The sequence below is a fragment of the Colossoma macropomum genome, unplaced genomic scaffold (genome assembly GCF_904425465.1).
Source record: "Colossoma macropomum unplaced genomic scaffold, Colossoma_macropomum, whole genome shotgun sequence".
Lineage (NCBI taxonomy): Eukaryota > Metazoa > Chordata > Actinopteri > Characiformes > Serrasalmidae > Colossoma > Colossoma macropomum.
Genome location: NW_023494787.1, coordinates 26,160,854 through 26,183,062, shown reverse-complemented (window position 1 = coordinate 26,183,062; position 22,209 = coordinate 26,160,854). Strand labels below are relative to the sequence as shown.

The 22,209-nt window shown below is 39.9% G+C and overlaps 3 protein-coding genes across 5 annotated transcripts in view; 1 reads left to right on the top strand and 2 right to left on the bottom strand.

Moving 5' to 3' along the window:
* ncdn (neurochondrin) lies at nucleotides 1-8,952 on the bottom strand. 2 transcript variants are annotated; one of them, XM_036566659.1, is made up of 7 exons: nucleotides 8,924-8,952; nucleotides 8,166-8,387; nucleotides 6,378-7,568; nucleotides 5,066-5,307; nucleotides 2,300-2,515; nucleotides 897-1,039; nucleotides 1-555 (listed from the first exon to the last, which is right to left on the bottom strand). In XM_036566659.1, exons 2-7 carry the CDS (start codon nucleotides 8,364-8,366, stop codon nucleotides 137-139), a joined length of 2,412 nt encoding a protein of 803 aa, XP_036422552.1. In that variant the 5' UTR covers nucleotides 8,367-8,387; nucleotides 8,924-8,952; the 3' UTR covers nucleotides 1-136. The 2 variants fall into 2 exon arrangements, with proteins under 2 accessions (XP_036422552.1, XP_036422551.1); XM_036566658.1 differs by having other exon boundaries at nucleotides 8,814-8,925.
* A 1,236-nt stretch (nucleotides 8,953-10,188) lies between these two features.
* zgc:114119 (uncharacterized protein LOC619273 homolog) lies at nucleotides 10,189-16,665 on the top strand. Of its 2 annotated transcripts, none has more exons than XM_036566657.1 (5): nucleotides 10,189-10,318; nucleotides 10,552-10,809; nucleotides 12,813-12,971; nucleotides 13,286-13,375; nucleotides 15,912-16,665. In XM_036566657.1, the coding sequence occupies exons 2-5, from the start codon at nucleotides 10,552-10,554 to the stop codon at nucleotides 16,005-16,007; spliced, it is 603 nt and encodes a 200-aa protein (XP_036422550.1). In that variant the 5' UTR covers nucleotides 10,189-10,318; the 3' UTR covers nucleotides 16,008-16,665. The 2 variants fall into 2 exon arrangements, with proteins under 2 accessions (XP_036422550.1, XP_036422549.1); XM_036566656.1 differs by having other exon boundaries at nucleotides 10,189-10,328.
* A 71-nt stretch (nucleotides 16,666-16,736) lies between these two features.
* LOC118805672 (exostosin-1c) overlaps nucleotides 16,737-22,209 on the bottom strand; it is an 89,485-nt gene continuing 84,012 nt past the window's right edge. The window contains exons 11-13 of the mRNA XM_036566655.1: nucleotides 19,967-20,127; nucleotides 18,858-19,029; nucleotides 16,737-17,361 (exon numbers count right to left, since the gene is read on the bottom strand). Of these exons, the coding sequence (XP_036422548.1) occupies nucleotides 17,176-17,361; nucleotides 18,858-19,029; nucleotides 19,967-20,127 (519 nt within the window). The 3' untranslated portion in view covers nucleotides 16,737-17,175. The remainder of the gene's footprint in view (nucleotides 17,362-18,857; nucleotides 19,030-19,966; nucleotides 20,128-22,209) is intronic.

Below are 22,209 nucleotides of genomic sequence, written 5' to 3'. Positions count from 1 at the left end.
TTTAAGCAAAAATATTTTTTATTCATTTTTCTGGACTGGGAAAAAAAATAACTACAGAAATCACATTTCTGATGGATCACTGAAACCTCTCATCACAACATAATTAAAGATGTACACACAAACAGGCAGTCATAACTCAGTCCTTCAGCACGGTCCTCAGCTGTGCCATGCTGTGTAGAGAGCCTCTGCCTCCTTTCTTCATAGATTCACTGATGTCTTGGCAACAGAGCGGGCACTGGCGGGCGATGGCGCACAGGGCCTCCTCTAAAGCTTGTTGAGAATGGGGGTCTGGGAGGCCACTGCTTGACTCCAGCAGGCTGAGAGCACTCTGCAGCCAGCCTTCTTCTCTGACCAGGGTGGTTATCCAGGGCTGTGCGCTCACACAGCCACCCAGAGCCTGCAGCCCGAGCCTCCAGAGCTCACTCACTTCCTCCCAGCATGGCTCCCACACAGGGCTGAGCCTCGCCTGCCCCCCACCGTCACCTGCTTGCAGCGCCCCCAGCAGGAACCGCAGGACACAGGAGAAGAACCGCCGCTGACTGGACTCCACCGGACCTAGGACACAGAAACTGAATGATAATTTTCGCCACTAAAGCACTCTCAGGGTAGGTATAATCTGTGAATAACAAGGTTCAGTCTTGAATGTGGAGGTTTTAATATGGTGGGTTTATGAGGGATATATGGATGTTATTTTGAGGTGTGAATGCAAAATTAAGAAATTAAAAATATAAATAAAAAAACAAATCACTTAATCATTGTAAGTCATGGTGTCTTCTCCAACTTTTGACAAGGCTTTTAAAAACTGTATGTCTATCACCATCTGCTGGACAGAAAGTATAAATGTACTCTTGAAGATCTGAAATAATGTGTCAGGCTAATGTTCTTAATGTGCATACCTGTGAAGGCCAGTTTCAGTCTGCCAATCATGAGACCCAGAGTGCAGCAGTTGGCTGCCAGGACCAAGAGGCGTGACTTATGAAGGAGTACAGGAAGCGCTTCACTCAGCATTGCTTCAAGTGAGGCGAAGCAGGCATCAGTTCTAACACACAGAGCAAATACAATCAGTAAAGCGACACTCTGCACATTAAACAAACTGGACTCCCATGCCAAAGGGAACTGGGCATCCAATAAAAACAGGATTTTCTGAACATAAACTTTGCATAGTTTTGGCCAGGCTTGCGGGGCCAGACACAATCTTGTAACGAGAATATACACATGGGGACAACTTGTTCAACTTTTGGTGCTGTATAGAGAAGGAGAGTGGTTGCTGTCTGCACTCAAAACATAGGCTGAATTGGAAGTCATACACATTGCTGGTTCTACAACATAATGTGTTGTGTGTCTCCCATATTCAGTAATATTTCACACTAAAAACCATCCTTCTGTCCTTATTATTTAATCAAAATGATTAAATAATAGTAAAAGACACAAATACAGTTTTGCCCAAAATGGACTACAAAGTCAGTCGCACGGACAGTGTCACCATCACACATCCCACAATGTGGTGGAGGCACCGAACCATGGAGTTTGTATTTTATCTTCACAGTTATTTTGGCTTAGCAAAATATTCTGCTATTATATTGCAGTTGTAGCTGCAGTGCTTGTATGACAGCAAAATGGTTCCACAAAAGTTCCAGCTGTGGTTTTTAGTTAGGTATCAAAAATTTCCCTCTGGCACAATGAGTGGTGATTCAAAAGTTTTGAAAGCAACCAGCAGATGGCGTAGGTCTGCACATTTTCCCTCCTTTTCTCCTAACTGCCAGCAAGTCTGCAGATCAAATGGGTATGCCCCCTTTAAAACCCTCTCCTTAAGTTCCACTAGTTTGTGCTTTTTTGAACACAAGTACAATAAATAATACAAGCAAACTAAGCTAGCTAGCGAAAAAACATCATTAGTTTACATAACTGTCCTTTGCAAGAGCTAATGTTTGTTTTTACCATATGCAGCACTTAATTGGGAGAACTTTACATCCATGTGTTAACAACAGGCTTTTTACATTTAATCATGCTGACAAGTGCACTATTGCCCCCACTACTTTGAGTTACACCTTTAAAAATTGTTGGATTTGGTTTTGAAATTTTACTCTCAGTTTGTTCACACCCTAGTAAGTCGATGTTTCCACCCACATTTAGCCCAAAATTTCTCATGGCTGTACTCAGACCTTCTTCTTATGAGACCACGCCTGGTTCTGCTAGTTTAGCCCAAAAAGATATATCTGCTAAATATGAGATTTGAACTAAGTAAGCTTTCAGCATCTGCATGTAAATGGCGCAAAAAAGAACTCAAAAGTGTTTGTACCTGACCCGGTCTGGTTCTGTGACTGTAAAGTTGAGCAGAGCAGAGCAGGCTGTTTCCAGACCTGGATCTCTGCTTACTGTTTTCCCACTCTGTGTCCTCAGCACCCCCCAGCCCCGGCTGAGAAAGTGCACCAGCAGGGCTGGAGTATCCAAAGAAAGGAGCACCTTTCTTGGACCATCTTCAGCTGACAAGTGGCACAGTGCTGGGAGGAGATATCTGAGAGAGAAAGAGAGAAACGTGACTTTGCCAACGTTCTGAAATAGTGTAATAATTCTGGAATTCAATATAGGCTTAATATTCAGTTATTTATTTTGAAGCAATGGCTCTAAAACCTGGTCCTGGAGTACCACTGCCCTGCATGTTGTAATGTTCTCCCTGCTCTTACACACCCAGTGCAACTCAGGAAAGGCTTGTTAATTAGTTGAATCAGGTGTGCTGGGAGAAGGTGAAAACTTTAAATTGTGCAGAGCAGTGATTGGACCAGGATTGACAACCACTGTCTTAAAGGAATGGTTAGGGAAAAAAAAACAAAAACAAAAAAAAACTAAAATGAAAAAAAAATGACACAACTCCATCCCCCACGATGAAGTCGATCAGCCACGACATGTTTGGTGTCCAAATTGTGCCTCTTTAGTACAGCGCTGGAGCTACAAAGCTGATGATAGACAATCCAATCTTTTCCATACATACAGGTGGTGTCTAAAGTGGTTGCCTGCAGCATTCAGCTACACAGCGGAGTTCTGTTCATTTTTATAGTCGTCTTGTGTCCTAAACCACATCAACAAGTCTGCGTGACCTTGAAGAAGGCCTGGATACAGTTTGAGTGGTTTGAGAGAAATTCTAGGCATGTATTTATGGAAAAGATTTGGGTGACTATTGACTTACAGTGTTTGTTAGCAACAAGTTTTTTTAACAAACCATTACTTTAAGACGTATTCTTCAGTAGCTATGCCACAGTAACTTATTCAGTAACTACTATGAAATTACTTTGTAAGTAAATAGGTATTAAAGTGAGTAACATACAACCCCATTTCCAAAAAAGTTGGGATGCTGTGCAAAATATAAACAAAAACAAAACGCAATGATGTGCAAATCATTTAAACCCTGTATTTTATTTAAAATACTACAAAGACAACATATCAAATGCTGAAACTGAGAAATGTTATTGTTTTTTGACAAACATATGCCTATTTTGATTTGGTGTCAGCAACACACTTCAAAAAAGTTGGGACGGGGGCAACAAAAGGTTTTTGTTGTGTAATGCTAAAAAAACACCTGGTGGTTAACTGGCAACAGGTCAGTAACATGATTGGGGTTAAAAAGAGCATCCCAGAGAGGCTGAGTCTCTCAGAAGTAAAGATGGGGAGGGGTTCACCACTCTGTGAAAGACTGCATGAGCAAACAGTGCAACAATTCAAGAATAATGTTTCTCAACGTAAAATACCAAAGAACTTCTGCTTTTCATCATCTACGGTACATAATGTTACTAAAAGATTCAGAGAATCTGAAGAAATTTCTGAAGGCAAGGGACAAGGCCAAAAATCAGTATTTGCTGGCCGTGATCTTTGGGCCTTCACTGCATTAAAAACAGACACTATTCTGTAGTGGAAATCACTGCATGGGCTCTGAAAAACTTCTGAAAACCACTATATGTGAAAATAGTTCATCGCTGAAACCACAAATGCAAGTTAAAACTCTAAAACACAAAAAAGAAACTATACATAAACAGGATCCAGAAATGCTGCCACCTTCTCTGGGCCCAAGCTCATTTGAAATGGACTGAGGGGAAGTGGAGAAGTGTCCCGTGGTCCGACAAATCAACATTTGAAATTCTTTTTTGGAAATCATGGACACTGTGTCCTCCGGGCTAAAGACCACTCAGCTTGTTATCAGTGCTCAGTTCAAAAGCCAGTGTTCATGATAGTACAGGGGTGCCGCGCACATCTGTGAAGGCACCATTAATGCTGAACAATATATACATGTTTTTGCAACATATGCTGCCATCCAGACAACATCTTTTTCAAGCAAGGCCTTGCTTATTTTAGCAAGACAATGCCAAACCACATTCTGCATGTATTACAACAGCATTGCTCCATATTAAAAGAGTCCGGGTGCTAAACTGGCTTGCCTGCTGTCCAGACCTGTCACCACTGAAAACATTTGGCACATTATGAAATGAAAAATATGACAAAAGAGACGCTGAACTGTTGAGCAGCTGAAATCCTATGTTAAGCAAGAATGGGAAAACATCTTACTACAAAACTACAGCAGTTGGTCTCCTCAGTTCCCAAACGCTTAAAGAGTGTTGTTAAAAGAAGAGGTGATGAAACACAGTGGTAAACATGCCCCTGTCCCAACTTTTTTGAAATGTGTTGTTAGCATCAAATTCAAAATGGGCATATATTTAAAAAAAAAAGTTTCTCAGTTCCCACATTTGATTTGTTGTCTTTGTAGTATTGTCATTTAAATATAGGATTTACATGATTTGCATATTATTGCATCCTGTTTTTATTTACATTCTGCACAGCATCCCAGCTTTTTTGGAAATGAGGTTGTACATGCCCTTTAATTTAATTGAAAAAACGCACTTCCAGACTGAAAGAGATGATGACAAAAACAGTATTCAAAATTAACATTAAACCAGTAAAATACTTTGTACTGATTTAATGTTAATGTTGATTTAATGTTCATGTTAACAAAGTACTTTTCCTGTAGACCTATATCAGGTTCACAGTTCAGTATCACTTGTAACTTTGCTCAACAAACCTCAGGACATCCTCGCCTGTCCATGTTCCAGCCTGTGAGCAGTCACTGACAGACATCTTCGACATCCAATCAGACAGTCCTTTGCCTTTTCTCTCTTGTAGGTGATGTTTGGCATAGCCAATAAGGAAGGGCAAGAGGGCAGTGACCTCCTCTTTCAGACACGAAGTCTCTTCAGCCAGCCAGGCGCAAAGAGAGCGGAACGTGGCGAAAAGGAAGGGGTCATCATAGTGGCTCGGGTCCATCTGCGGAAGCAAGGTTTTTGTTCATTTAGATATGATTTTTATTTCACAATAATCTGGAATTGTGTATGTGTCTGCATGTACACAGACTATCATTGAGTTATCTATGGGTATATAAAAATATTCCCATCTATAAAGATTAGGTCTGTCAAAATTATTACATGATTGCCTGACTGCAATTACTTAAGCTGACCACAATTTTCTGCACAGTTGTTAGATTTCACACGTTTACAAATAGAATATGTATTGGTACGTTTTCATCAGTTGGACTGAGACAAATGCCCACTATTTCTCAATGTTTTAATAGCAAAAGTAAATATAACGTTGTTTATATTTTATTCAATATTATTTATTACCTTTTTCTGAGAACACTGGCCATAAACGAGGATCAGAAGAACCTTCTGTCCAGGTTACTAGGTTAGTTCTTTTACCAAGGCAATGATTATCACCTTTTACACATCACCATCAGGTTACTTGTCCATCATTGATGATATCCAATTACTTGAAGGGGAAACTACAGCGCAGTGTCTTTCATTTGGGCTTGTAATTCCAAGAGGCTTATGGACAAAATTCTTTTTTTTCCCCCTGATTCCTTGGTCCAGATCAAACCAAAAAGCCTCATGAATGCTTTGTCTGATTTTCACAAAGACCTACACAAGATTAATGACCTACAATAGCAGCTTAATGTCTTAAAAACATGGCTGACATTCGCCAGTCAGTTTTCAGTAGGCGTGACGACGGGTCTAAATTGGCAAAAAGGCTAAACAACTTTGCAATTCCAACTTATGTCAGAAACTTTGTTACACATTTATCTCATAATACATAAAGATTAAAAGGTCAGGATGCATGAACATAATATATCTTTCTTGACCCCGGCTTCACAATTAGAACAGATAGAGGCGTTTTGGTAAACGCTGACTCTATCATTTATCTTCTATTTATAGACAAAAAAGGCCCTAAAATTATATTAGGCATTACTGTGCCAATTCATGCTTGGACCCCTGAACTGCCGCTTCTATCTATATTTGTTCCTATATTCCCATATACTTAAGTAACTTTCATTTTTCTCTCACCTGCTGGAGATAGTAAATGACTGCAGAGTAAGCCTCTTCCAGAGCCCCGAGAACCTGCCTGCTCTGCTGCAGACTCAACCCAGCAATGGCAGTCTCTGACTGGCCTGGACTGGGATTAGCCCCCTGACTACACGCTTGCTCCATGGCTGCCTCCATGATGCGGTAACAGGCAGTGAGGGTGTGCTGCTGCTGAGCAGAGAGCTGTGTACCTGGTGGCTCCTCCAGAACCATCCTCACCTCCACACATGCCCGATTTACCAGCAGACAACAGAACTTGGGCGAGCCAGCTGGCTTCCAGCCAGATAAGTCCAGTAGGCAAGCGGACAGAACCAGAACAGCACCCAGCTGATCTATGCTGAGTTTACCTTGGACCATTGGACATAATGTTGCCCACAGACTGGGAACGACAGCTTGGAGCTCTTGGGTCTGTAGCTCACATTCTGGTGGAGGGAGAAACTGTGGTATCCTAAAGCACATCTCCAGGCGATCCTTCTCTGGAGCTTGGCTAAAGTTCTGGGAGATGCTAGCAAGAAGAGAGAGAAGTTCTGACTGGTGTTTGCTCCACGCCCGCTGCCTAATACTGCTGGACAGGAGGTGACCTAGCAACGGAAGACCCTTCTCATGGCTGAGAGTCTGTTTTTTCAACACAGCCCTGCAAAGAGCAGGTATGGTACCACGGGCCAACAGCTGGTCAGGGCCACGTGAGAGGGAACATACAGTGTTCAGAACCTGATAGCAGTCAGCTGCTAATGCCTCATCCAGTTTACATACAGCTGGTTCATCTTCTTTGCCTAATCCAGAGGAAACCTTTGGAACTTGTTCTCCTGGAGTGCTTTGGTCTGTCTGAGAGGAACAAGCGTTCGTATTTGGAGACGAGTCAGAACATGTGGACTGAGACGCTGTCGTGTGCTGGGCTTGTTTCTGACTGACTGGTACTCCACTTTCGAGCAGGCCCAGGAGGAGAGGGATTGTACTCAGCAGCTGAGGATGGGTGGCCATGTCTGGGTCTGTGCTGAGAGCAGCCAGCAGGGCGGTGCCCAGAGACAGCAGCTCCTCAGATGGAAGCCCAGAGCTCGCGCTCCCCCGGACGGCAGTTACCAGGAGGCGTGCGGGGAGGTTGAAACCCACCGCTTCGAAGACGCGATGCAGGGTCACCCTGTCCAGCTGACTGGCTGGACATAACCGTGTTATCTTGAGGAAAGATATTGAAGCAACTTAGACCACAAACAATACTATAGCCTGACATCATATCATTTTGCTGATATTACCCCACAAATTGACTGGCATTGGCAGAAAATCCACTAATGAAGCACTGGTAATGTTTCTTTAAGTGTTATATAAGAATTCCACATTAAGGACCACAACAATACTTTAAACAACATCCAAACATACTTTCAGGAGACAAGGGAACTCCTGTTTGACAAGTCAACATTGAAAGACTTCATGTTATGTTTTAAGGTTTGGATGAGTGGCTTGCTTTATATTTACACTACCTAAGACTATGTGTGAGTTTAAGAAATGTAACAATTCAGAACTGACAATCATATATTAACAACTGTCAATCTTATCAGTCGGTAAAACTAAAACTAAAGAAATCTGCCTGACTGTTGACCATATAAAATTTAATGGGCCACTATTACTGGTTATCAGATTTTTTTTAGCTCCTTAAAATCTGTATTTGTAACAAAATGTTCATATCAGTCAGGCCCTGAAAAAAAATGTAAGTACTTTTACCAATTAATAAAAATTAGTTTTGGTCATATTATTCAGCTGACAGAATGACTTTACCAGGAGAAGTGCTGCCAAAATGTGGCTGTCATTCTTGGCATGAGTGAGTGCATGCAGACAGCGCTCCAGGACCTCTCGCTGGGCAGCGGACAGGCTGTTAAGTTCAGGTGGAGGACTAGAACCATCTGCCTCTGACTGCTGCTCACTGTTTGAATGATGCTGGATGGAGACCTCCTCTGGGCCTACTAGACTTTCAGCCATCCTCAGTGCCTGTCAGCATATCTGTAAACACACCAGGACGTGAGACCTTGCAAGAAGATCTTACTTATAATTCACGGATCTCTTAGTATTTCAGACGAACAAATGCACTGCTACAAGATACAGGTTTTTAAACATAAAGACTTATATACTTTGACAACACAGGCGATTCTGGAAATTTTTACAATTCCTGTATGCAATCAGGTAGGTTGGAGTCAAGTGGCTCGAGCCAGAGCAGAAAGCAGAGGGAACTCTGTTTAGATCAACATACGGAATACAGTTAAAATGTTTGACTACCTCTATGTTTTACAAATTATAAGAGCCAACATTCATTGGCAGAACAAATCAAGTTAACTAGTGGCACAAGTGGTTTGCAAAGTTAGCCAACTAGCTAATTAGCTGGCTTGTACTTCTTAAAACGGATATCTAAAAATAATGTTACTATTATACCTTTATTCGCCGATTAAAAGGAAAAAACCCAAAGCACGATATATATCCGACCGAGAAAATCCAAAGGACCGAAACAACAAACTACAAGGACAACGTGTCAAGCTACTTACGTTGTCCATGCGACCAATCACTGACTTCCGGTATGGGCTAAACTTCAAATTAAAAGTCAGAAGTGGGAATTTCAAAATAAAGAATCCGTTAAAGTGTACATGCACTCCATTTTTTGTCATGTTATTATTTTTCTCCCTGAGGTCCAATAATGAGATTCCTGTGAATTATGTACCAAAAATGTAAGTTCTTCCATTATCATTTTATGCCTTACAATAAACAGGCTGCTTTTGTTGCTGTGATTTTAAGAATGATACTAACTGCAATATAATTAAACTGCTGCAGGCTAAACAGAAGATATGTGTAAATGCCCTGGTTTTGATGATCTCACAAACACTGGGTTTCGAGCGATACGTTTTGAAACTTTAACAATGATTAAATGCAGCATCAAATTCTTAAATTTTTTTTAAAATAGGAAAATTCAGTTTTCCATGATATGATTCAATTAGACCAAAGGGCTGTTGGTAGTTCAACAAGGGAAGCCTCAAAATACATTATAAAGTACACTTTTGAGTACTACTACTTTTCAAATGGCAATGACTCACAATTAAGCTGATACGAGGAGATGCTGACCTTAAAGAACTTTGGAGCTCAGGAAGAAGTAACCTCATCTGCTGTGAAAATCATCTTCTGGAAACACTCCACTTTTTACCATGTGGTTTGGAGAACAGAGCTGAATCAATCCTGAAGTACCAATACTTCAGATTCTGATATTTTTTTAGAGAATTGATCCCATCATATAAAATATTGAGACAAATTGTTTTCATTATGCAAGAATCTTTCTATGAAAAAGTAAAAAAATCAATGAATGTGTTAGAGAGGTACTAATCTTTCTTCTGTCCTTTGCCTCTGCTGTGTAAGGTAAAATATTCCCAAAAATAAAACTTATTTTGTATTATAATGAAAATGTAACCTATAAAATATTAAATAATAAAAATATATTATGACTGAAATATAATATTATATAATTTACTATTATACCATCTTCAACATTTCATATAATGCATTTAAAAATAGTAATAGTAAATAAAATGGCTATATTTATACTGAAGTCATCACGACTCCTGGTTCTTATCACCACCATCGGGAAGAAAATGAGTAGTGAAGTTTCTCTACCACGTACTATTTTAAACCACTCTGAACGACTTTCCATCTCAACGACTCAAATATGCAGAAATTTGAACCTACGGTGGAGTTCCCCTTCAGGAACGCCGTAGAGCAGAGCGCTGTTCAGAATGGAAGATTTTGCTGCCACCGAGCGGAGAAACTGGACCGAGAACGACCGGAATCAGGAAGTGACGAAAGCCGCGGCTAATGCTGCTCCTGCGTTTGAAAGGGAAAGAAGCTGTTCGGCTTATTTTACACGCAGTTCGTGGATATTCGGGCGGTATTTCACAGTAAGTCAGAGTAAGTCAGAGTAAAGGCCCGGAGAGGTCTTCAGCTTTCACCCTTTTTGCCTTACTTATTATGGCTTTCATTCATTCGTTGTCTAGGTTCTGTCGGTGTCTGGCCAGCAGGGTCACTTCTTCGAGAGTACAGCTGCTCACTGTTTAGCGAACTTTAGTTACTGTTACACATTTTCTCTCCCGGCTTCTGTAGTTTGTTGTTGTGTCTTGCCTTTTCCTTGCAGATGGCGGCCTCTCTGCCTCAGAAGGCTCCTGGTCAGGGAATGGGCAGTCTGCCTCCTCAACAACAACAACAACAGCAGCAGCAGCAGTCCCATCTTGCTCCAGGCTCCGGCTCAGGTCCCGGACAGCCCCCCATTCCCCCAAACCAGGGGGCCCTGAGGGAGATCTCTCCTGTTTTCCTCTGTCGGATCGGCCAGGAGACAGTACAGGACATCGTCACTCGTACTATGGAAATCTTCCAGATCACACGCGCCACTCAGGTGTGTCCAGAGCTTTATATTTCACACGAATCTGTTTTATAGAGAACAGGTGGGAGATCGCATTTTGTGACATCTGACGCTGTGTATTTTTCTCATATACTGTGCTGCACTACATCTAGTTATACAGGACAAATGCTCTCTTTTTAACTAAACATGCAGTGAGAAAGAGTTTTTAAGTACTGACAATATCTACAATATGCTCAGGAAAGCATGTTGTTATATACCGTGATGTGCTTTATTACGATCACGATCACGATAAATATTGTCATATTGCCCAGCTATATTATAGATATACTGAACATGTGTTTGTAATAGTTTTAGTTGAGAATTTTTTTTTTTAGGTAAGGTTTACACACTAAACTATGACTTTGCAAATAAAATACACCCAAAGTAGATTTTAACATTAACCGGATTTGAAACATTGGCCTGCTAAACGTTAGTAGTGCCAATCAGTTCTTGAACATGCGATGCTTCAACTTCTTACATTCACATTCAGCAGCCACATTTAGTGTGACAAGAAAAGCCATAGGTTTGATTGATCTGAGAATTTTTTTTTAGTTTTGTCTCCATCAAGTTCAGAGAACAAACATATAGGCCAAAGGAAATTTAAAAATTCAGATATGAACATTAAAGAGATACAGAGCAACATCACCACAGTTGTTCTGCATCCTTTTAATGTTTGTATCTTAGTTTTGTAACCTTTTTTATAGCTAAACAAAATTACCAGGCTTAACAACCCTGCAGGAGGCAAATGAAGTTTAAAGTTTTTGAGAACAAGATAAAAGATTTCAGTATATTTCATCTTTTCAATTGTCCATTTGCTAATTCATTGGAATTTCAGTAAATTACTGTATATGAGTGGCTGGGGTCCATAAAAAGCTGATGATATTTTATATTTTGAGGGTAAAGTGGATATGTCCTAGACCAATATTTTATATAATTAATTTAAGAATTGCTTTATTAATATTAAGTCATTTATATGTTGTATGTTGTGGTTCACTTTTCATATTTTACTAAATTAGCCCTGCGAATATGTCTCCTGGAGCTATGATGCATGAAATACAATTTCCAGTATATGTCACCTCAACTGATGTTGTAATTGACTGCTGTGGGGAACTAACCTTTTGTTATTGTTCCTCAAAATTCATGCTGTTTTCAGACTCCTTAACAGAAACCATCTTGTGAGAATGGCAGCACCAAGATTTTTAGTAAATTTTTCCTTTCTCCAGTTTTTTCTCCAGTACTACAAAGTGAAATCAAAGCTCTTTTTTTCTACAGTGCTTACAATCACATCTGTTGAGTCAGAGAACAGCCTTTCTATATGTAATGCTATATGAAACCTTTGCCATTGTGTCAATTTTGACACCTTTGGGGTAGCAACTTCAAACTGCTTATCTGTTGTACAGTTTGTTTGGATGATTGAGGATAATCTGAGGGAGCAGACTGCTAGCCTGACATTATGTAGGATGCTGCAACTGAAATCAATGTAATTTGTTTACTTGAAGAGCAGAAAGGCAAATCTCTGTTGATTACAAGACAAATACTTTTCCTTTCATACAGCAGAACTGCCGAATTGGCAATGATGACCTTACAAACTTTCCACTGCTCTGAGAAGTTTACAAACACAAAAAGACTGAGAATGTAAAACACTCCGGCCTCTGGACTTGATCCTGTTGACTCCATTTTCCAGTTTGCAAAACATCATAAATGAATTCATAAAAGAAAGGTTAACAGTAATGTAGCATAAGGAGTATTACATTTTTCCCACAATACTAACTTCTTTCCTGCTGTGCTTGTGGTTCAGCCATCCTTTTTGTGCTTATTGCCCTTTTTTAAGGTCAATGCATCTGTTAAAGATCTACTATGTGTTTTGATTTGTCAAAAGTAGCAATGACTGGAACAGTCTACATAAATCCAGCTGCCCAGCTGCTTTTATAAAGCCAGTGTGCTTGTGTATGTGAACATGGGCTTTATGCACTGATTTAACTGTATGTTCTCTTTAGTTACCAAATGGTGTGACCCAGAGTCAGGCAGTGTATCAGGACCGCTTTGGCAAACTTCAGGAGCACCTGCGTCAGCTAACCCTGCTCTTCCGCAAGCTCCGTCTGCTGTACGAACGCTGTGTAGAGATGACCTCTGACCTTCAAGAGTCTTCTGCTGAGGTGAGACAAGTCTTTATCAGTGTCTTGTGTTTAACGGATTCAGTGGATTTTCAGTAGTTTACTGTATATGAGTGGCTGGGGTTCATACAAAGCTGTGAACCTCCTACCTACCATTTGTCTGCCTGAAACCTCACGGTTCTGCTCCATGGAAGCTTATTTCTAATCAATATTTCATGCAATTAATTTAAGCAATTACTCTAGTGATATTAAATTGTTTACATGTTGTGTTTTTTTTCATTTAGCACCATTATTTCCTGGATTAGCTTTGTAAATGAAATCTCACAGAGCTTCATGTCTGTGTTTGTTACACACAGTTGGTGCCATATGTTGGAGAGGAGATGGTGCCAGTGAGAGTGGAGCCCTGCGGTCCTGCAGTGAGTCAAGACAGACAGGAAGTTTTAGAGGTTTGTTTCAAGTTTTCTTTTTCTGAAAATAAAAGAAAACAAAACTAAGCTTCTAAAACATTACCTTCAATGGGAACTCAATAGTGCACTGGGAGGAGGAGTGGAGTCAAACTGTGATGCTTCCAGGGCACAGCTCTGCAGTGTTTAATGTTTTCCTTCTTCTAACACTGAAATTTAACTCATAATGATCTTGCTAAATAAAAATACATTTTACGTCTTACTTTAGTTGAGTCTGCTATTTTAAAGTAACTAGATCTGAAACTGGTAAAATTACAATGTTACTTTATTGGCTGAGTAAATTTTTTTGTTCGTTTGTACATTATTTTAGAGCTACTTCCAAATACACCAAGTGATGTGTATTTAAAAAAGGGCCAAAGTGTCTTTACCTGCTGTATTGATAACACAGAAAATTCGGCAGGCGTCACACTAAAGGCACATGGTGTTTTGATCCAGCAATGAATTGTGAGCACTCTGACTTAATGTGGCCAATACTTTAAAAGGATATAATAGCAAACAAACTATGAGTCACAAGTCCTTTAAGTGTGTCCTGCTTTTGAATACATTGTTTTTTTCCGAATGGTGGTCATGCTGTGGACATGCTCAACATCTTGGTTGACTTTGGTTTTGCTGAAACCTAAATAATGTGACGTGTGTTACATGTATGTGACCTATCTGTTTTGTAATTGTAGTTTTTTTTCATCCTTGATGGGCCTTACTGTCACTTGTAGATTAGGGATGCACTAATATAGGATACTTTACATGTACACATCTGTCAATGCTAATACCAATACATAAACATTAATAAAATGTCTGTGTTGATATTCTGAAGATATGTCACTTTTATTTCTGTAGGGTTAGAAAAGCAGTAAAGTTAATAAAACACAGACATTTAAGCAGCCCAGTGTTACCTAAACATTCTGCTCTTCTGGAGTACATCAAATATCATTTTGAAATACCGGTCAAATCTAATCATCAGTCTGATGTTGATGTTTGGTTTTTATTTTATTTTTTTTTCCCAGAAATTATATGCCAACACTAATGTGATACTGATATACACAATATGGCCAAAAATATATGGACACTTGACCATAAACATCCAAAATCATGAGCATTAATATAGAGTTGGGCTTTTCCCAACCTGTTGACATAAAGTTGGAGGCATATAATTGTCTGAAATGTCTTTGGTGTAGCATTAAAATGTAAAAATTAAGATCTTCAAATTGCTCTCAAATCTATCTAAATGTTGGTGCATAGGTCAAAAACAACTACACACAGCAAAAGTAACCAAATGACTCACATACCAAAATGTGATGAAAGTCTGTTGACTGAAACATTTGCTGCCTTGCTTTTATTTCACTTGTGCACTTTGCATTTGAGCACCTATGTCTGACAAATAAAGAAAAACTTCTGATGTCTCAACTAAAAAAAACATTACTTTGTAGGTTTTTTGGCCCCCTTTTTGGTGTGAGTCATCTGATTACTTTTGCTATGCATGGAGTAGCATTTAATATTGCCCTTCAGTGGAACTAACACCATGTTCTAACAGCAAACAAGCATTCACATGTAATATCAGACTGCAAGGCAAAGCCTGCAGGATGTCTACACTGGACATGTCAAGTGTGCACATTGAGTCAAAATATGAACAACCATGAACCTATCAGAAAACAGCTGGTTTACTGATGAAGCTGCCCAGGTGTGGTCTGCGACATTGATTTAAGAGAGTGTATTACGGATTACATTTTATGCCCTGCTGTTGGGAAGCTCGATTGTATCTGCTAACTTGTATCTACACAGCTAATTAGCTATCCTTATCAGTCAGTGACACAAAAGAGGTATTCATTTCTAATTTTAAGTGCTCTGGCAGTGTCTCTCTGTTTTTTTGTTTTTTTTTGTTTTTTTTTACTGGAAGGGTTGTTGAGAACCTCCTTTGGTCATCTTTGTGGATGAGTTTCTCTTCAACCTTTTAGAGTTGGAATGACAAAGTGACACAGTGTGATGCATCAAAAATAGAAACAGGGTGTCCGTTGAAAAAGGCCATTACCGCTCCTCCACCAAACTTTACTGTTGACACTGTGTATTCCGTTACATAGTGTTCTCCTGGCATCTGCCAAACCCAGATTCATTTATCAGACTGCTAGACAGTAAAGCATGACTCTTCAATCCAGAGAAGATGGTTCTACTGCTCCAGCTCAGTGGCTGTACATCAGCGCTTTGCACTACTGCTTTGTGCCATTTCACAATAGCACAAAAAATACTTTATAAAATAACAAAAAAAACTTTAGTCACTGAGTGTTTCAGTATGACACATTCTACTGCCAGTATTTGTCTATGGAGATTGCATGGCTGTGTGCTTGACTTTTTATACTTGTTAGCAATGGGTGTGGCTGAAACACCAGAGCTCAATTAGGACAGCTGTCCACATAGTTTTGGCCATATAGTGTATCATCATGCATCCCTAATGCAGATATTGTAAGAATAACATAATGGAAAATTGAATGCCTGTGTAATCTGATGGACATGTTTGTCACCTCTGCAGAAAGTGAGGCAGAAGAATCAGGAGATGAAGGTGCTGATGGATCAGATGAGAAACCTCCTGTGGGACATCAACGCCATGCTCACAATGCGCAAATGACCAGAAAAGCTTTCCTCTTCCGCTGCCATCCACTATGTCTAGATCTAGTAACCTCCTCCCAGGAGACACTGAGAAACACACTTCTTCCTCCCAGTCAGGTGCTCTTACAAGGCAGCTGAGGACAGCAGGCTGCCTTCAGATCACTGGTACCTTTTAGTACCATGTGGTGTTTACTCTCGATTAATGAGATTCATTCAGCCTCAGGTGGAGAACTTGCTCCATTTTATCTCGGCTGTGATAATGTAACTTTTTGCCTTTAAGCACTGAACTAGTATCGTTTTGTATTAGCAGGGACTTAATAATATGAATTCAACGCCAAGCACAAGGACCGACTCTGAGTAAATGCTAGAGGCATAGATGGCGGAACAGATTTCCTTTATAAACGCTAGCATGGAATCCTTGGCCCTCTGTGTAGTGACTGTGTGATGTGATCACGCATTTGCACCCTGGCAGCTATGTTCTCAGGTGGAGAGAGTGCATACGTTTGTGTGTTCATGCATGTGTGTGTGAGAGAATGAATATTTTTCCTTTAGTACTGTACACCTGTTCATACACCTGTTCATCTAAAGAAGGAGTAGTAGGGCACATTTTTTGTAAACTGAATGAGAAATAATGTCCCAAAATCATTTTGTACATAAAATAAAAATTTCAAAACATGTTGAATTTGTATTATTTGTAAAAAGACAAACGGAACCTTGTTTCTTTAAATATGCAAGTTCACTGGCAGTATTGCATTTCAGAAATGTTTTATTGGTCATGTAGTTACAACTTCATAGACTGAGTCAATCCTTTTGATGACTCCTCTGGCACACTGTAATGTGTTAGTCCATGATACAATTAGCATCTTGCTAGGTGCTAATGTCAGAACTCTCCAACCATGAAACGGCAGCTGGTGCAATCAATAGCTTTACCAAGCATTCGCAACTTGGATGAAGCTTTTCCGCTGTGCTGTCCGCCCAAAATGAAGATCCAGTCAAAGGTAGATTGGGGGAAGCCTCCCTTCTTTTTTCTCCACTGGTTGATCCCCTCAGGCACTCTGGGCACCGGCTCCAGACAAGGCTTACTGTCACATTCTACAGAATCCTGAGACCACTCCATGAGGGACAGTGTCTGTCAGTCAACATCTTTTCGCTGTCCAGCCTTCTTACTGTTTGAGCGTCTATCTGGCTCAGGCACGCTCAAGATCTTTGTACTTCTTGCGCAGGACAGACACGTGGTCCTTGAAGAGAACAGGGTCCAGGCGAAGTTGAGAGTGCACCAGGGGCATATAGCCAAACCAGCTAGCAAAGGTGTTGACACAGTCCTGCCTTTGATTAAAGTGCTCAGGGGTCGCCCACGGGGCCATGTTCGTGCTCTGGGAAGAGAGGAATTGAAATATAGTAAATGCTGTGAACTGTGACAGTGGTCTTAGTCCTGGACAGTGGTGGATGTACTTAAGTTCTTGTTTAACTATCTCTACTTCATTAAAATATTTACATTTTAAGCAACTTCTGCTTTTGCTCCAATGCATTTCACAGTAAACCTTCTACTTCTCACTCCACTACTTATTACTCTAAAGTGACAGAAAACTGGGATTTTTAAACAATATCCAACAATTATGATGCACTTTCAAATGGAACTAAACCAATTATAGGGGATTTAATCAATTTTCTAAACCAAAGACACAAGAAAAGTCAAGAGAGGTGTAGGATGTGGATTAAGTAGTGTGCAGGACAATGGTACCACTTTAAGGTACATGCTAACTGCTTCTAAATTTCAGATGTGTTCCAAGTACTAAGCATTACACAGGCTAAATTGACAACTATGAAGTGATATAGCTAGAGTAACTTTTCTATTTGGTACTTAAGTAGAAATAAAAATATAGGACTTCTGTGTTTAATCAAGTAATATTTAATAGAGTAAGTGTATCTCTACTTTCACTCATGTACAGGAGTTGTGTGCTTTGTTCCCCTTCACGACACATTTTGGTATTTTCCCTACTCTGCACACCTGATCCAAACAATTATTCATAATCATAAAAAAGAAAACCAGAGCACCCAGTATTGTTGGAAAACAAACTAGACTAGTTACCATTTACTTGCCTGTTTGTGATCTGCTCGAAATAGGAATTTCAAATATGTCTGAGAAAACGTTGCTACTTGCACTGCTGTTATCAGGCTGTTGCTCACTTCCATGTCTCTTCTTGTGCACTCATTTGCTAGAGTGAACAGCCAATCAGAAATTGATTCACTTGGCTCAACAGCCAATCAAAGAACTCTCTTATTTCTGGCATCTGATGCTGATTAAACATGTGCAGTTGGCTGAACTAGTGCTGACAGTGCGGGACATGCCACAAAAACTATGCTGTCAGTTGGCTTAATCGAGTAATACTTAATTGAGTAAGTGTATCTCTACTTTCATTCATGTAGAGGAGTTGTGTACTTTGTTTGCCACTTGTCCTGGAGTTTCCCTTCATGGCACATTTTGGTATTTTCTCAACTCTGCACACCTGATCCAAACAATTACCTAATGACAAGTGACCTAATGCTCACTTCCTTGTCTCTTCTTGTGCACTAATTTGCTAGAGTGAACAGCCAATCAGAAATTGATTCACTTGCCTCAACAGCCAATCAAAGAACTCTCTCATTTCTCATGCTGATTAAACGTGTGCAGTTGGCTGAACTAGTGCTGACAGTTCGGGACATGCCACAAAAACTATGCTGTCAGTTGGCTTACTGTGTAAGGGCCATAAAAAGGGCAAGGCAGAGGTAAACCAAGACCTCAGTACTGTGGTTCTTGAGCATTTTCTATACTGGCGCATGCAATATTACATCACCCTGGCGGTGACTGATGTTATTGTGGAGCACTCACCTGTGGGCCAGGCATCTCTTTATACTGCTTCCTCTGGGCCACTTTGATGGGTGGCAGGTGTGTCACGGACGACACCAGGAAGTTCATCAGGATGTCCTCACAATTTGAGGTACGGTCCACTAGCGCCCGTAATGAGGGGGGCAGGTAATGAGAGAACAGGTAATGGTAATACCTTTAGGAAGAAAGGAAAGACTGTATGAGCAGATGATTGATTTAAAGTGCAAAGCCAGATTCTTGGACCACTAAAGGAGAAGTTGAAAGGTGAAAAATCAGATTAACACAATTTCCCCCTTACCCCAAACAGAGTCACATTTGGAATCTGAAAATGTGCTTCTTTAGTTTTGCACTGGTAGGACAAGGCTAGTGTAGCTAGCTAACAAACCATGGAAGCTTATACCTCACCACTTAGCATACTTGGCCTCGGGTGACTGACAAAGTATGCTGCACTGTATTTTTAAGAGGAAAACAGTAAATTATTATTTTTTTGCTGAACTATTCGTTCACTGTGGGACCTGAGTTAATAAACAGCATAAATGGCCTGTACTGTCATTGTAGAGAGAGTAATGAGTTGCCATATCAGGTCTACATGCATCAACTGATTTGCATATTTCTGTGATGTCATTTTCTTTTTTTTTTTAACAGAAATGTTATTGGTTTTTAGAAATTAAAAGATGTATTCATGAGCAGTGAGTACATGTTGCCATGAAAACAAGTAAATACATACACCCCCTAACCCCAAACAAAGCCATCTTCAAAAAAGTAAACACTTTAAAAAGGAACACTTAAAAGAGAGAGAAAAAGAAAGATCCATATTCTTTACAATTCACTAAAACTGGGCAGTGCAGATCCCATATATATTGCATTTCACTCCAAGAGTTCAGGAGGCAGAAGTTCTATGATGGATTTTAAATTATCATAAATAACAGGTCATTGTGCTGAGTGCTGCAGCTAGTCGTTCAGAAGGAAGTATCCTAATTATGACCCTATACTAACAGAAGGGAGTCGTCTCTCCTAGTCAATTATTACGAATCCATTTCCTAGCTGGCGACACTGCTTTGGAGGGGAGGAGTCATATCTTTGAACTTGGTACAGTGACTGTGATCGGTTACCTGTGATAGAAGGCTGCTCCAGTCAGCACAATTGAGTATTCATTAGTCCATTTGGAGGTGTAGCCCCATATTTTCTTCACAGGGTCCCAGAAATGACTTCTAGGAGGATATCCCACAATCCTCTCTGGGAAACTCTGCCACACATGGAAGGCAAAGTTGACCTGAAAGAGAATATAAAATATTTTATTAGGGGGCTCCCAGTTGGGCAGAATACTTTATTACTGTATTACGTTACTGGCCTTTAGGTCAGTGCATTCCATACGTCATACAATACAAAAAAGTAACATACTAAGAATACATTCAGAATACATTTATGATAAGTCTTGATAAGGGGAAAAACTCTGCTCTGTTGCATTTCTTCCTTAATTCAAACTGTTCCTCGCTGTTACTGGTTGGCAGTGTTCTGCAATTAATGTTTCAAGAAAAATTCCCAAATTACATCCTCTGCATTTTTTTTTGGTTCTCATCACCTGCTTCAGTCCACTGCCGCTTCCACAATCCCCCCCAGCAGGACTGCTGCCTGTGTCATGAACTAAGCAATGTGCCATATCTCAATAATAAAATCTTGTAAACTTGAATATAAACAGGGCAGCCATGTGATTTTCAGTTAATAACATGTATGTATCACCTGCACGATCACTCACAAACATGTCCACTACTGAGTTCAGTCTAGTCTCCTCTCAAAAGAGCTCAGCGACACTGAGATGAATAGCTGACTCACACTGATTTATCAGTCTACTCATGCTTTAACAAAAGTTTGTTGAGTTCCTCTTTAGAGTGCGTCTAAAGAGTATGTTCGCTGTGCACCATGGGCTGATTTTAAAATAGTTAATAAACAAACTTTCTTTTAAAGATTGTATTTTTTCTATAGTGTGAAAGTACTATAAAAGTATTCTCCTAATAATGTAAAAAGTAGCTGTATTCGTAATAGCGCCTTTACAAAATGAAAGGCTTTGGTCCAGAATGCATCATTGAGCACTTGCAAGAGTTTTCTTTTTTTCATGATATACATTGGTAGAGGTGTATTAATGCTGTATTACGATCAATACAAGGTACATTACTGGGGCCTCTTTTCTTTCTAGCCCTTGTAAATGATGCTGCTATTGATTTTCTTATCCACGTGTGTCAAGGTCCCAATATAACCTCTCCTCAGATGGCCCTGGATAATCTACCAGGTGGGTTTATAGTAGTAAAATGACATTGAATCCAACCAAATGCAACATCATGACAGTGACTTTTAAGAGGAACCACCTCCCCCTACACCCATTTACTTGTCTGGACAACATCTACCATCTTGCAAAATTATCAAGGTATTTGGAGTTTTGATTCACAGGCTTTATTGTAAAGAAAGCAAGTTCAAGACTTCATTTCTTGAGAAGACCTGACTTTGATATACACTGATTATATTCGCCCCATACTAGAGTACATCTGCCCAGCTTGGCACAGTATCTGTCAAAGCAGATTGAGACTGTCCAGAAACGTGCATGCCAAATCAGCGGCAGGGCTTATTCTATGTATCAAGAAGCCCTTCAAGCTCTTGCATTACAAACCCTTAAAGAGAGAAGAAACATAGTAGGTAGACAGTTTGCCTTCGATATCCTAAAGACCTCTTTCAGAGAGTGGCAACCACCTTCAAGAGCCCAGACATCAGGCTGGAGAGCCAGAGACAGTAACAAACTACAGAGCCTAAAAATGAGAACTGATAGGTACTGAAATTCACTCATTCCTTTTTTTCTTCACCAGAATGTTAAATGACGATTTATAGAATGGTTTGCATCTTTATGAAGCATACATTGTTTTATTTATTTATTTATTTATGTATTACTTTCTGTTATAAATGTATAATAGGGCATTGTAAATACTCATGCAAATCAGTTTTGCTTTCTGTAAAACTGCAAAATGAGTGTGAAATGAATCTATTTCACTTCAGCTGTTAATTTTTCAAAAAAACTGTTACATTCAAAATTTTTTGTAAATGGATATACAGGATTTTGAAACGAAACTCTTCAAATGTAACGTGGACTCAAAACAGACACTTCATTTCTGTATTCTGGATATGTATTATGAATACTTGTATTCTGTTAGATCCCAAAACTGGTCTCTGGGACCTGAGCTCAAATCCTGTTGATGCACCTACCATCTGTGGCTGAGAGAGCACCATTGGCTCTGCTCTGTGGATGGGAAGGATGGTCTACATTGGTTCAGTTCCTGCTTTTGATGTACAACAATGCTGGTTTATTTTC

Coding starts and splice junctions, on each gene's coding strand:
- zgc:114119 (XM_036566657.1), top strand. CDS start 10,552: ATGGCGGCCTCTCTGCCTCAGAAGGCTCCTGGTCAGGGAATGGGCAGT. Junction 10,810..12,812: donor AGATCACACGCGCCACTCAG/GTGTGTCCAGAG, acceptor TGTTCTCTTTAG/TTACCAAATGGTGTGACCCA. Junction 12,972..13,285: donor TTCAAGAGTCTTCTGCTGAG/GTGAGACAAGTC, acceptor TGTTACACACAG/TTGGTGCCATATGTTGGAGA.
- ncdn (XM_036566659.1), bottom strand. CDS start 8,366: ATGGCTGAAAGTCTAGTAGGCCCAGAGGAGGTCTCCATCCAGCATCAT. Junction 5,308..6,377: donor TCATTTACTATCTCCAGCAG/GTGAGAGAAAAA, acceptor TTGCTTCCGCAG/ATGGACCCGAGCCACTATGA. Junction 1,040..2,299: donor ACAGAACCAGACCGGGTCAG/GTACAAACACTT, acceptor TCTGTGTGTTAG/AACTGATGCCTGCTTCGCCT.